Source organism: Acomys russatus, chromosome 9 (assembly GCF_903995435.1).
Source record: "Acomys russatus chromosome 9, mAcoRus1.1, whole genome shotgun sequence".
Lineage (NCBI taxonomy): Eukaryota > Metazoa > Chordata > Mammalia > Rodentia > Muridae > Acomys > Acomys russatus.
Window position 1 is genome coordinate 59,322,210 of NC_067145.1, and position 14,497 is coordinate 59,336,706.

The window sequence follows — 14,497 nt, forward strand, 5'->3', positions numbered from 1 at the left end:
ATTGGCATTGATATTAGAGAGACTTAGTGAACAGGAATTGTTCCAGATACCCTAGGAAATCAAACACATTCCATGAAAATTCAGAGGTTGCCATACTGGGTAAGTTTTAATAGCGCCAGTGGCCTGAGGCTTTCTGGGCTCTCTCCCCTGAAGGACAGGCAGAGTAAATGGCACTCACCAGTACTAGAACACAGCAGCAGGCAGGACCCAACATTTTTTGGAGGGAGCATCTGCTGCATCTGGGAATTCTCTCATCCAAGAATGAGACAGGCTGAAAGGCTGGGTATCAAGGTCCTTTCAGAGTCCTGGGGTTTGAGTGGGACTCTGGGCAAGGGAAATCTCTGTAGCAGGCCGAGGCTGCTCAGGCACAACTATCCAGTCTGATGTGTCAATGGAAGACAAGACTGCTGTGTGATGCCTCTGGCAGTGTCAGGGACAGTTCCAAGATGTTAGAGAGAGGTTAATGCCTCTTGTGACAGAAAACGGCTGCTCAAAGCAGCTCCTGGTGTGCTGGCAGACCAAATAAGGACTCAATACCCTCTTCCAAATAGCATGTGATGACATCAGAGCTGCCCCCCCAAAACAGGTTCAGGCAGAGTGAAATGAGAGATTGGGCAAGTGTCGCAGCAGTCTATTAATACAACAGAAACGGTCCATTTGGACTCATGCCTGAGCAAGAGCACAGGCCACTGGGAAATTATATTACTTTGTGATCCAGACCGTGGTACCTGGTACACTGATACTTTAACTGTGACGGGTGATGGGGTAGCCATTCTCTACCAGCAACTGACAGAAGATAAAAAACTTGGTGTCAGTTTAATGCATTAGCTTCACCTGCTGCCGTGAGAGACAACGGACACTTCTGCACTAGGTCCTGAGGAGCTGAGTCAAAGAATGCACTTCCAGGAGTCAGAGTGATACAGTGCACACTCAGCAGTTCAGCCCATGGGCTAGGTGGGGGGTGGAGGCATAGGGCAGATTTTTACAGGCCCCTGAGCAGTAGAAAAACAGTTTAGCTAATTGGTCAGGGGCTTGAGAAGCCATAAAGAAAAGCTAGAAATAGTGAACTGTGAGACAGACATGAATACACGCGGGGAGTGGTCACAAAATGAGAGGACTTTGCTTCATGTTAATCCAGACTAGCAAACAGGAGGACTCTGTAACAACATAATTTAGCTTATGGATCCTTGGCCTGATGCAGTGACCAGGATGCTAAAGCCTGGACATCCAGCACCATTCCAAGCATTAGTTTATTCCGTTAGGATAATGTCTTCAAGTTTGCCTGTGCTGTAGCGTGTGTCATACGTGCCTTTATTTTTAAGTCTGACTAATGTTCTGTGTGTATATATCACTTATTTACCCACTGAATCTACTTTGTTAGTATCTTGCTGCTGAATTGCTACAGATCATATTTATAAGATGCTGGTTTATCGTTTTTGTTGTACCATCTTCAGCTTTGGTGGTATCTGGGTGATTCTGGCTTCAGAATGAAATGGGGAGTAGTCCCTTCCTTTCAGTCCACCTGCTCCTCTTGAGAGAGACTTGGCATGATTCTTGAAACAGTTCAGGGCTTTGGGCTGAGTCTTTTTACTGGTCACAGGCACCTTCAGCTTTTCTCACAGCTGTCTGGGTTGGTACGCTTCTAAGCATCCACCTAAGCAGTTTGTGTAGTTTCTCATGGTGATACCTTAACAATGCCTTTATTTTTATATTATTGGTAGTACTATTCTTTTATTATATTTATCAATTTTATCATTTGAGCCTTCCTTTTTCCTTAGTCAAACTATATAAAGGCTTGTCAATTTCAATAAACTTTTCCATGAAGTATATTTTGGTCTCACTGATTTCCATATTGCTTTTCAATTGCAAGCTTTATTCCTATGCCAACATTTACTGTGCCCCCCCCCCCTTTTGTTAGCTTCAGAATTAGGCTGCTTTTCTTTAGCTAGCCTCTTAGATTGAAAAGTTAGGTGGTGGCCTTAACCTTGAGACTCTCCTGCCTCTGTCTGTCTGAGTGCTGGGATGCGAGGCTGCACCACCACGCCAGCTGTGCGTTCCTTCTCATTGGTTTCCAAGCATTTTACAGTGTCCCTAGTGCCTGTTCTTCAATGCATTTTTGTTTAAAAACAGTGTACTACTTTCATATACTTAGAAAGTTTCTATTTTCCCTTGTTTTCTTTTACTAATACAAGAAAAAACAGTTTGTGAGATCCAGTCTTTTAAAACGTACTCAGGCTTGTTTTCTAGTCCAACACTGGCTACCTGAAAAATGCTTTCTGTGCAATTGAGAAAAATGTGGCTCCTGCTATTGTTGGATCAGATCCAGTTGGTTTAAGTCTTTGATTTCTTTATTGATTCTGTTTGGGTACTTTATCTTTATTGATTTTCTTTGGGTACCTATCCTAACGTTAGGAAAAAAATCTAACAAGTCATAAATATATGGTAAATAAGCATGCAGGTGTGTGCTTGTTATTATGAGCTGATGGTGAAACTATGAAGCTAAAATGGTTTTGGAAAGTAAATACATGGAATTAGCAAACTGAAATTTACAACTTAGTAATTATAGCTCCACATATCTACGCTCCAGACTAAGCACAGGTCTTCCTGACACAGAGGAGTCAACTGAGGCAGAACCTTTAGTACATACGCACATACATACATACATACATACATACATACATACATACATACATACATACAATGGTTACTCTGAAGGGATTAGTTAATGGATTATGACTGCATATGTAATCCTATTGTACAAAAGGATTCATATATTTTCCAGTGTATATATGAAAAGAAAAGGCCTCGGTGACACACTAAATAGCTGGTTACTTTGTGGTTACCAGCTTTAAGTTTTTTGTGGTAAGAAAAAATGTTATCTATGTATTAAAAGGCACAATAAAAATTAAAATGGTATAAACACATATATACAGTCTAAGATAATCTATGCTTACCCACTGGGACAGCAACGGTTTCTCAGAACATTATCAGTTTTTTATTTTTGACTAAGAACCATTGTTTTCTGTCTCTATCTCCAGATTTTCTTTACTTTCATCAGTGGCACCAGCAATTGGCACCAGTGATGAAATAATATTGGAAATAATATTCTATATTTTACAAGACAGTAGGTGGAGATAGATCAGCTATAGCAAGCGGCAGATGGCATAAGCCTTTTTCCAACTGAGATTGGTTAAAACGCTAGCTTTTGCATGGCAGCTTCCTTTAGACTATTCATATGTGTGCCTAGGAATAGTGCCAAATTACTTAACATGGTTCTAAGAGGTCATTTATCAAAAGAGGTGTTTGGAATGTTGAGTCAAAAGCTGCCAAATCATTATTTTCATTTAAAATAATTCTGATACCTTAAAAATAATTTCTCATTTGTATATTATATTTGGGAGTCTGCTTAATCCCCAAATGGCAGAGTACACCAACACTCAGGATGTAATCCCTGATATACCTTTAAACTTTAAAAGAGCTGAGCTCTCTGCACATGGACATCACAAAAAGAACAGTCATATACGTAAAAATAAATTTTGAAGTCCTCTGGTTTTTAATTACTTTTTTTACGTAAAGAGCCCTTCCATGGGGAGAAACAGAATAGACAGAGGTAGTGGCAGGGGCATCATCTCTGTGACAAGCTGGAGACCAAAGTCATGGTAGGCTCCCAGGAGGATATAAGGGGACTCTAGCAGAGACTCCTAGTAGCAGGGGCCATAGAGACTGAAGCGGACACCCTCTAACTAGACAATTCTCCTAGTAGAGGGAAGGGTACACCAACTCACCTACAAAAACGTCATCCCCAAAGTCACCTCATCTACAAGATGTGCAGTGGTAAATACAGAGCAGAGATAGCAGAGAATGAGGGAAGGTCCAACCCATGCCCAGCCCAACCCAAGACCCACCCCATGGGAGAGAAACAAGCCCTGGCGTTACTAATGACACGCTGCTATGCTGCAGATAGGAGCCTAGCAGAGTTGTCTTCTGAGAGGCTCCACCTAGCAGAGACTCAAAACAGATGCTGTGACTCACAGCCAAACATTGGGCGATGCATAGGGAGTCTTGTGGGAAAGTGGGGGAAGAAGAAAAGGACCTGGAGGTGACAGGAGCCCCACAAGAAGACCACAGAGCCAACAACCAGGGTGCAGAGAGGCTAGCCAAGACTGAAGCACAAACCATGGACCTTGCATCGACTGGACCTAAGGCCCCTACAAACATGTAGCTGAGGGCTATCTCAGGATTCATGTTGGTCCCCTAGTAAGGGAGCAGGGGCTATCTCTGACATGGTCTCTCTTACTAGCTTTTCAATCACTATCCTCTGACAGGACTGCCTTGCCAGGCCACAAGGGAAAAGGACACACTCAGTCCTGATATGACTTGATGAGCTAGGGGGTATAGAAAGGGGGGCTCCCTCTTCTGAGGAATAGGGGAGGGGGGTGGAAAGGGAGGGAGGGTGGGGCTACGAGTTGAAGAGCGATGGGGCTACGACCAGGAATACAAAGTGGATAAATAAATACATTAAAAAAAGAACCATAACAATACAGCTCAGTGCTGCTCACCCTGAGCCCTTTAAATAACAAAATCAACGGCCACTTTGGACTTCACATCAAAAGAAAAAGGTAATTTTATAGTTGGTAGTAATATATGGGTGAGAAATGTCTTCTAAAAAACAACAACAGGTGGTGGGGGTGGGGCTGGAGAGATGGCTCAGAGGGTAAGGAGCACCATCTGCTCCTCTAGAGGTCCTGAGTTCAATTCTCAGAAAGCACATGGTAGCTCATAACAATCTATAATGTGATCTGATGCCCTCTTCTGCAGATAAAACACTCATGAACAATAAATAAATAAAATTGAAAAACAACAACATGGCTGGGCATGGTGGCACATACCTTTAATTCCAGTACTCAGGAGGCAGAGCCAGGTGGATCACTGTTAGAGGCCAGTCTAGTCTACAAGGAGAGTTCTAGAACAGCTAAGGCTACACAGAGAAACCCTGTCTTGAAAAAACAAACAAAAAACAAAAAACAAAAAAAAAATTCCAAAAAACCCAACAACCAAAAACAAACAACAACAACAAAAAACCAAAAACACAACCATCCAACCAAACCAAACCCAAAAACCCAAAAACCCATGTACCCCTTATACTAATTATTTTACATATAATACAGAATAGTACAGCTCTTTAGTAATACACACACACACACCACAGAAAATAATGAACAATCACAGTTATAGGACAAAACAGGCAACGATTTCTAACATGAAAAGTCAACCACTAACAGTATGAAATTCTAAAATAAGATACCAAAAATCAAAACTCATAACTCAATGATCACACTATCTACTTAAAACCTTGGTCTTACTTCATTCACCTTTATTACTTCGTACATTCATCTGTTGAGTGTTTTTTGGTCACTTACTACACATCAGGCCATGTGGCTAGGTTACTGAACACGAAGGTAAATAGAGTACAACATATTCCAGCCATAGGACAGGCATCAAATAAAACATATCGATTACATTTACCAAAGTAAAAAAGCAGGGAGCTGCTGGCAGAATACCATTTTTAGTGTTTTTCCAGAGAGGTGATTTAGAGAATGCCATATTCTAACTCGTGTTTTTCTATTCTGCTTACTTAAAAAGAAAAACCCACTCCACAAAATGGATTCTCGTAGGTCGGTTGCCACCCATCCTCACTGTTTACCCCATGCCCTAGCATTTACCAACTGACAAAAACTGGTTTATTCCAAGGACATTAGGCTTTAGACTCAAGAACAGTTTTTACATAAAAGGAGTCTTAAGTATTTTATATAATTGTGAGTGCCAAGTTTCAGTTTGCCGTAGCCCACATATTTGAAGCCAATGGGCCACCTCTGACTTGTAGTTTTTGTTTTAAAGAAAACAACAATAACAAGCCTGTCCCAGTACTTAGCATTTGGGAGATTTCACACAGAAGCTTCAACTCTGATGCGTCTCGCATGCACCGAGGGGCTGGGGCCCAGTTGAGCGAGCTTGCTCGTTCTTCTGGAAAGGGCACAGTGTTCCTGTGACTGGCCTGCTGCTACCTCCTGTCTTTCCAGAGATCACGGCCTGGGTCTTTACTAGTCACAGCTTACTAGTGTTTTGAGAATGGCTTTTCTTTCATTCTTAACAGCAAGTAAAACCAAAAAAGAGAGTGTCTTAGGGTTCTACTGCTGTGAAGAGACACCATGACCAAGGCAACTCTTAAGTAGGGGCTGCCCACAGCTGCAGAGTGTTAGCACAACCACCACGGCTGACAGTGTAGTGTCATGCAGGCAGGGAAGGTGCTCAGGGTTTTACATCCTGATGGACAGCAGCAGGCGGGGGGGGGGGGGGGGGCAGCAAGGCTTACCTTCAGATCAAGGCTGCCAAGGCTTACGACATCATCTTCTTTCTCTCTTCGTTTTCTTTTCTGTAAGGAAAAAGAAAGACCTGACTTACATATAGAACTATGTGTTACTGCATTTAAACAAAGACTCCATTCAACTAGAAGCTCCAGTCCAAGGAGCTGGAGCAGTTAAGAAAGCAGGCTGCTCTTTCATTGGACAGGAGGTTTAGTCCCAGCACCTACGCCAGCATTGTACAATCTCCTGTAACTCCAGCTCCAGGGGATCCAATGCCCTCTTCTGAACTCTGTGGGCATCTGTATACATATAGGCACACACAAATAAAGGAAATATTAAAAAAGTCACTTCAAAAGAAAACAATCATGTTGATTAGGGAGATGCACAGATTGCCCCTGGAATACGCACTGCCTGAACAGTGCCCTCTGACTAAGTGCTCCCTCTTTTCCTGAAGTGATTGCCACTTCACTTCACTAAAACCCTTCCTCATGTTACTTTTTCAGACCAGCGCTCTTACATAAGCTGTGAGCTATCTGAACTGGTCTAGGAAAAAAGAAAATATTTTATACAGAAATGCAGCAGGTTTTTAACAGAACTTACTGTTCATCGAGGAATGAGAGAAGTCTTTTTTAGGGGGTAAGATCCTTTTCTTATAGCCTGAACTCAGATTTATTGCCTGGTGCAGAATTTGTCAAATGGAAGAGGAGCCACCATGTCCTGGAATGATCTTAGTAATCAGTCAGCTCTGCTTGGTTCCAGTCGTAGCATAACTGTGTACATGTCCATCATTTATAGTTCCTAATCAATACTAAATAATCACCCTTCTATAGGATTTCCTCATTCCACGTGTCAAAATAAGGTAACATCCCAGGAGGCCGGACTACCTCTTGTGAATGCCCAGCACTAACCACGGAGGCGCTTCTGGTGCTCGGCCCCACAGTGAGAATGGGCTTGCAGCCCAGTTACAACTGAGCAGAGTGGTTAAGAGAGAAGACATCTAGATAGACGACGGGGTAGGGGCTAGGGGGGTGGGGGGGGGGATGATGGAGCCAGGGACCAGAGAAAGCCAGACATATGAAAAGGAGAGGAACTCTGTCAAGTTAGAAGAGCTATTTAAACCCCCTTGCAAAAGGTCGAAACAAAATTCAATTTAAGTGGAAAAAAAAAAAAATCCACTTCCAGTGGATCCAGTACCCTCTTCTGCCCTCCATGGGGCCCAAGCAGGAATGTGGTGCATATACATACACGCAAGCAAAGCTCACATAAAACAAAATGAATAAACCTAATTAAAAAACAACCCCCCAAATCCAAAATCACTCGGGGTGGGTGGGCGGGGCAGACACCACCTTCCTGGGGAACGAGGAAGGCACAGCAGAAAGAAATGGTAAGGCAGGTAACACTGCAGCGCACCCTCCCAGCTGAACTTGAAAGGCACTGAGAAATGATATAAGAAATGAAGAGACACTATAAATCATGACTGCGAGAAAACGTCAAAACCAAAGCGACAAATTTTAAGAAATCTTATTGATTAGAAAGTCATGTTAAGCCAGGTGGTGGTGGCAGCAGCATGCCTTTAATTTCAGGCCTCAGAAGGCAGAGGCAGCAGATTTTTGTGAGTTTGAGGCCAGCCTGGCCTCTACAGAACAAGTTCCAGGACAGCCAACGTTACACAGAGAAACCCTGCCTTGAAAAGAAAAAGTCACCACATTAAAAATGATACAGAAAACTACGAACAACATGATCGTGACTTTACAAAGCCAGCTATCCTCAACTCCTAGATATTTCTACATGTCTGGGGGAACCTGCATATTAACTAGCAAACCCTATGCACAAAATCTAGAACAATACATATGGAGTTGCTGACAAGGTTGGGAGAGGCTGCAGATGGACAGACCTACACAGGAAGGAGAGAGGAGGAGGAGGGAAATATGGAGCAAGGGAAGAGTGTGAGGGAAAGAGCACACACATGACCATTTGTAGTTGTGGCCACAGGAACAGAGAAAGCTGACGCTATTTGAGACAGTGTGCTATTGCTTCTTTCAAATACTTTCAGGCTTCTCTTGGATTAGCGAAAGTTACTTTTATTAGTATGCAGCATGCAGTCAGGCAGTCAGCTGCCTCCTCCCACCCTATATGCTAAGAGCTCTGTTCACCTATTATACCTGTGGATAGAGTAAATCCTCAAACATGTGTGGGTGCTGTGGTTTGGATATGAACTGTTCTCTGCAAACTGCTCATGAATTGAAGTCATGGTCCTGATGCAAGCCTTCTTCTGGGAAAATGACTGCATCATGAGGCTCCTACCTTCATCAATGATTAAAATTGATAGGTTCAAAACCTCAAAGACCACTGGGAGCACAGAATGGAGGAAGGAGGGGCCTAGTGGAGAAGCTGAGTCTCTGGGGTTGTGCCCTGGAACCGCAGAGCATGTCTGGCCCCCTCCTGTCTGTCCTTTGTTTCCTGCCCACCACAAGATGAGATATTTATTACAGTGGAAAAAAGTGACTAACAGGGAATCCAGAAAATGATCCTGTATGTTATTACTTTTCTTCACTGTAATAAATACCTGAAATTTGAGAGTTTCCAAGGTTTCAGCCAGTGGTTGGCAGCTCCATCGTCTGGACTGCACTGAGCAGAAACGCCTGGAGGAACAAACCTCCTTATCTTGTGGTCTACTTACCATGTGTGCCATAGCACACTGCGCCTTAGTGACTAACAGCATCAGCATGCTTCCTCATCTTGGGTCTGGGTCTCCTTGCATGGGAATTGCAGAAGGGGGGCTAGTGAACTCTAATCAGCTCTCTTATAAAGCCATACAAAATGTGGAGTTATTTGAAGAGAACGGACTCTTTTTTATGGCAGTCTTTTCCTGCTTGAAGAGAGCATCTCTCCACCCAGGCAGGAATGTCCTTCTTCCACGCTCTCCAACGCTCTCCTCATTTCCCCACAAAGGTTGCACGTATCTTTTCATGGACTTATTTCAATTAAATTTGATCCTATTTCCACAATGAAAATATTTCAAATATGCGTACAGATGGAGCTAAAATCATGACACTTTCTATGACCATTGGACAAATGATAAATGTGGGAAATATGTATAAAACACAGAAGCACAGGATACAGATTAACCATGTCTTCTTGAATCCATCTCAACATCCAGACATATAAGTAACACTTGGCAAAACAGAAAATGAATCTTTTTTTGTTGTTGGTTATTTTCCTTAAATAAGAAAAGCATAAAAATAATGAGTACATTACAATGTACTTAGTTTTGAATACAAAAAGAATCAACTTTCTTCATCCTATCACAAAAAATGAAAAGCCTTTGTAAAATCTTGTCCTAGGTTTGGAGAGATGGCTCAATGGTTAAGAGCACTGGCTGCTTTTTCAAGACACAAGTTCGATTTCCAGCATCCACATGGCAGCTAACATCCACATGTAACTGCAGTTCCAGGGGATTCTGTTTCCACACATGCATGTGGTACACAGACACACTTGCATGGAGACAAAACAGCCATGAGCACTTAAAAGCGGTGCACACAACAGCCGTGCACATAACAGCCATGTACACAACAGCCGTGCACACAACAGCCATGCACACAAGAGAAAAGTAAATCTAAAAAAAATCCTCTCCCTGAAAATGGTCGAGGTAAGCAACAGCAAATAACCACTCACTCATCACATATATACATATATAAATATATGACACCTATAATCAAGCATAAATTTACTTTTAGCATAGTATAAAATGTCAGGGAATTACCTAAAATAATGCTTACTTTGTAACATTCAAAGGAACAGAAAGGTTTAGTGTTAAAGGTGAATTTCTGTAAGTGCTTTGAAAAATGTTTTATTTACTTGAAATAAAACTTTCTTTCAGCTGGCTGGCAATAAAGGACTGCATCAGGCTGACACGTACAGCTCTACAGGCTCTGCCTTATGAGACAGTCACAAGCACACCCGAGCTGCACGGCAGAACGAATAGACATCCCAGCAATGGACCCTAACACGTTTTCAAATGAAAACCCAGGTTATCTACTCACCAAAGTGAAGTCCCAGTGTGGGCCAGGGGTTAGAAATGTGAAGGAGCTGCCTCTCCGAAGGGAGCACCTACTGACAGAAGAGCCAGATGAACAGAGCAGAGTAATTTCAGTACAGTAAGGTACTTGACAGATAAAAAGTCATCATTTTTAGTTTCAAACCTAGCTAGAATAGTGATGCAAGGTCAGCAGTCAGAGAGAGCAACCCAAAACATAATAGGGCATATTTCATCCCCAGAGTCTTTACACTGAGAAGAGACTACATAAAATTAGTGGAGAGATTACTATTAAAAAACAATTTACCAAACCAAACAGAGCTCATCTTAGGAGTATATACACAACTGAAAAATATAAAATCTATTAATGTACAATAACAGCTTTAATAATTATTTTATTAATAATAAAACCAAAGGAATGTGAATCTATACTTGGTACAATTCAAAACTTATGCCTAATATTTTAAAATAAGTAAAAAAATTAATACAATAAAACTAAAATCCTGTTATTTACATTAATATAATCTCTTCTGGGTTTTAAAAGTTAGAGGTAAAGCAAGAATCCTGCTACAGAACTTGGCTTTATCTTTCTACAATACAGGCCTGTGTTTACACAAAATATAAATGTCTACATTTACAAACTATGTAAAGAAAAATTAACCACGAAACCCAGCACCGGCATACCCATCAGCTATACTGCTCATCACTTAAGAAGCATAGAATGTGGAACAAAGACTTTTCTCTCATATGGACAACGGCAGGCAAACGAGGAAAGCAGAACCCCCCCACCCCCAAGCTTGCTGAAGCCTGGGGGTCTCATCAGCTGCTTCATCATCAGTGTGAGCTTTATAATGCGGCAAAACGGGGCGGGGGCTCAAGTGTAACCTGGTTGGAGCTGTCGCGGGGTAACCAGAAGAGGACGTGGAGTGGTAGCCCATTGTGACTGGATGTGAGGTGGGTATCAGGCCTTCTCTGCGTGATTCTAAGGTGTAAGCGTGGGGCTGCAGAGATGGCACATGAGCTGAGAGCACTTGCTGCTCTTGTGGAGGACGTGGGCTCACAACCACCTGTAACTCCACCTCCAGGGATCTGATGTCTTCTTTTGGCCTTCATAGGCACTGGGCACACACATAAGTGCGTATACATTTATGGAAGCAAAATATTCACAAATTTTATAAAACTAAATCTTAAAAAACAATTTAAGATGTAAACAGGAGAGAAATTTAAAGTACACAGTTACTAATAAAATTTAGCTATTTTAAATCGATTGCTAGTCAACTTATTATTTAGCTTCTTGGCTAGGTCAGGGCCCATTTATAAATCTGACTCTTACCTTGACCCTTATGCACAAGCTTACTTTACCATACATTACTACAACATTACAGATGGCAAAAATTACACGCTTAAATCAAATACAAGGGTTCCTATACTTTTCTAAGAAAAATATAAAGCAGAAGTGTATATTTCAGCAAAGACAACAAAGGAAAAATGGCTAATGGAATGGTTTCACTAAAGAATGGTAAAACTAGCTGTTAAGATAGCTTTGTCCATAAAAGGCGCCTACCACCAAATCTATCACCCTATGTTTCATCTCTAGGGTCCACATATACATGCCTATACATATACAAAAGAAACAAATAAAAATGAAATACATTTTTTCACAGAATATACTTTGATCATATTCTTTTCCCTCCCCCACCTCCTTCTAGATCCTTCCCACCTCCTTACCCACCCAACATCATGTCTCTGTCTCTCTCAAAATAAACAACAGGAAAAACACAAAATCAAAAATCAAAACAAAATTAAAACACACACACACACACACACACACACACACACACACACACACACCCCTAAAGCAAAACTTGTACATGTGCACAACACACACATCAAAACAAAACAAAACATGTTACCTGTTTTGTGTGGGCCAACTACCCCTGGTAGGGTGGTTTGAGTAAGAATGGCCCCCACTGGCTTATATATTTCAATGCTTAGTTATCACTGGAGCTCTTTGAAAGGATTAGGAGGATTAGGAGGTGTGGCCTTGTTGGAGGAAGTGTGTCATTGGGGATGGGTTTTGAGGTTTCCAAAGCCCATGTCAGGCCCAGTCAGACTGCCTTCTGCCTGAGACCTGGATGTAAAACTGTGGCCACTTCTCTAGCGCTTGTGTGCCCATGTGCCGCCATTCTTGCCATCATGATGATAATGGACTAGCCTCTGAAACTACAAGCAAGCCTCCAATTAAATGCTTTCTTTTATAGAGTGGTGTCTCTTCACAGCAATAGAACACTGAATAAGAAGACACCTGGGCATGGACTTGTCCTGGAGTGTGGCTGATGTACCAGTGACATTGCATTGGGGAGAAATTTTCCCTTTCCTAGCTGGTATCAACTGCACATAGCTTCTTGGTTCTGGGTGGGACTTTGTAGTCTAGTTTGAACCTGCTGCAAGTTTTGTGCATGTTTCAGTCTCTGTGAATCTAGATGTGTGTCAGTCCTGTTATGTCTGGAAGATACTGTTTCCTTGAAGTCATCTACCAACTCTGGATCCTAGAATCTTTCTGCCATTTCTACATGGAGCCACAAAAGGGAGGAAGCTGATAAGGACATCTCATTTAAGGCTGAATGCTCTAAAGTGTCTTACTCTTTATACATTGACAATTGGTCATCTGGAAAAAGGGAACCTCAAGTGAGAAAATGCCTCAATTAGACTGGCCTGTAGCAAATCTGTGGGGGCATTTTCTTGATTAATAATTGATGTGTGAGGACCCAGTTCTCTGGGTGTTGGAGAATGTTTTTGTGCACTGTGCATTCAAATGTTGCTATCTGTACCCAGAGATCTGGTTATGGTCCAGACGTTGGCATTGTCATTATTATGAAGCACCTCCTGTCTTAATGTTGTGTAAAAATTATTCTCCATCAGTTCTGATTGGTTAATAATGTGCTAGGCAGAAGAGTTAAGGTGGAACTTCCCATCCCAGTGAGGGAACCCCAGGTGGGAACCAGAGAGGAAAGTCACCATGAGGGAGTTACCAGTGGGACTCAGATAAAGAGGGAGTGCCAGGGAAGACTAATATGGCAGATAATGGGCCATGTGGCTGGGAAGTAGGCCAGGCCAGTATTGCTGGGTTAGAATAGCTCAGTATCTGCCCAGGTATAGTGCTTGAAGCTTTATAATAAATATAGTAGGTGTTTGTGTTATTCAGACACAGGCAGGCACAGGTGGGCACAGAAAAGCCGTTACTTTTACATCTGGGCAGGTGGCCCGGGTGGTATAAGAATGGTAGCTGAACATGGGGCTGGAGAACAAGCTATAAGCCATGTTCCTCCATGGTCTCGGCATCAGTTCTTGCCTTCAGGTTCCTGCCCTGAATTCCTGTCCTGACAGCTCTGGGTGATGGACAACAAGTTATAAGATGAAACAAAACAAAACAAAACAAAACAAGAAACGAAAAAAACAAAAAACAAAACCCCTTCTTCACCAAGTTACTTTTTTGGTCATGTTGCTTATCACAGCCATAAAAAGTTATCACTTAATTCCATAAGGACTATACTGACCTAAGAATTTGATGTGTGAAAGTTGGAAACAAAAATTAGCTTTTGAGGGGGAAAAAAAAAGCTAACTGGAAACCACACCCAATCTGATGATGTGACTCTTTCAAACCCTGTCAACAACCAGCTACAGCAGGACACTTTCCCTGTCAACAACCGGCTACAGCAGAACACTTTCCCTGTCAACAACCGGCTACAGTAGGACACTTTCCCTGTCAACAACCGGCTACAGTAGGACACTTTCCCTGTCAACAACCGGGTACAGCAGGACACTTTCCCTGTCAACAACCGGCTATAGCAGAACACTTTCCCTGTCAACAAGCGGCTACAGCAGGACACTTTCCCTGTCAACAACCGGCTATAGCAGGACACTTTCCCTGTCAACAACCGGCTACAGTAGGACACTTTCCCTGTCAACAACCGGCTATAGCAGGACACTTTCCCTGTCAACAACCGGCTACAGTAGGACACTTTCCCTGTCAACAACCGGCTACAGCAGGACACTTTCCCTGTCAACAACCGGTTACAGTAGGACACTTTCCCTG

General features: G+C 42.3%; 2 protein-coding genes across 5 annotated transcripts in view; one reads left to right on the plus strand and one right to left on the minus strand.

The window, feature by feature from the left end:
• LOC127194016 (3-alpha-hydroxysteroid dehydrogenase) overlaps window positions 1-14,497 on the plus strand; it is a 1,235,587-nt gene that overhangs the window by 870,192 nt on the left and 350,898 nt on the right. The window lies entirely within an intron of this gene.
• The window catches only part of Net1 (neuroepithelial cell transforming 1), a 34,404-nt gene that overhangs the window by 15,766 nt on the left and 4,141 nt on the right, over window positions 1-14,497 (minus strand). The window contains exons 2-3 of the mRNA XM_051151407.1: window positions 10,409-10,475; window positions 6,374-6,433 (exon numbers count right to left, since the gene is read on the minus strand). Coding sequence (XP_051007364.1) covers window positions 6,374-6,433; window positions 10,409-10,475 — 127 coding nt within the window. The remainder of the gene's footprint in view (window positions 1-6,373; window positions 6,434-10,408; window positions 10,476-14,497) is intronic.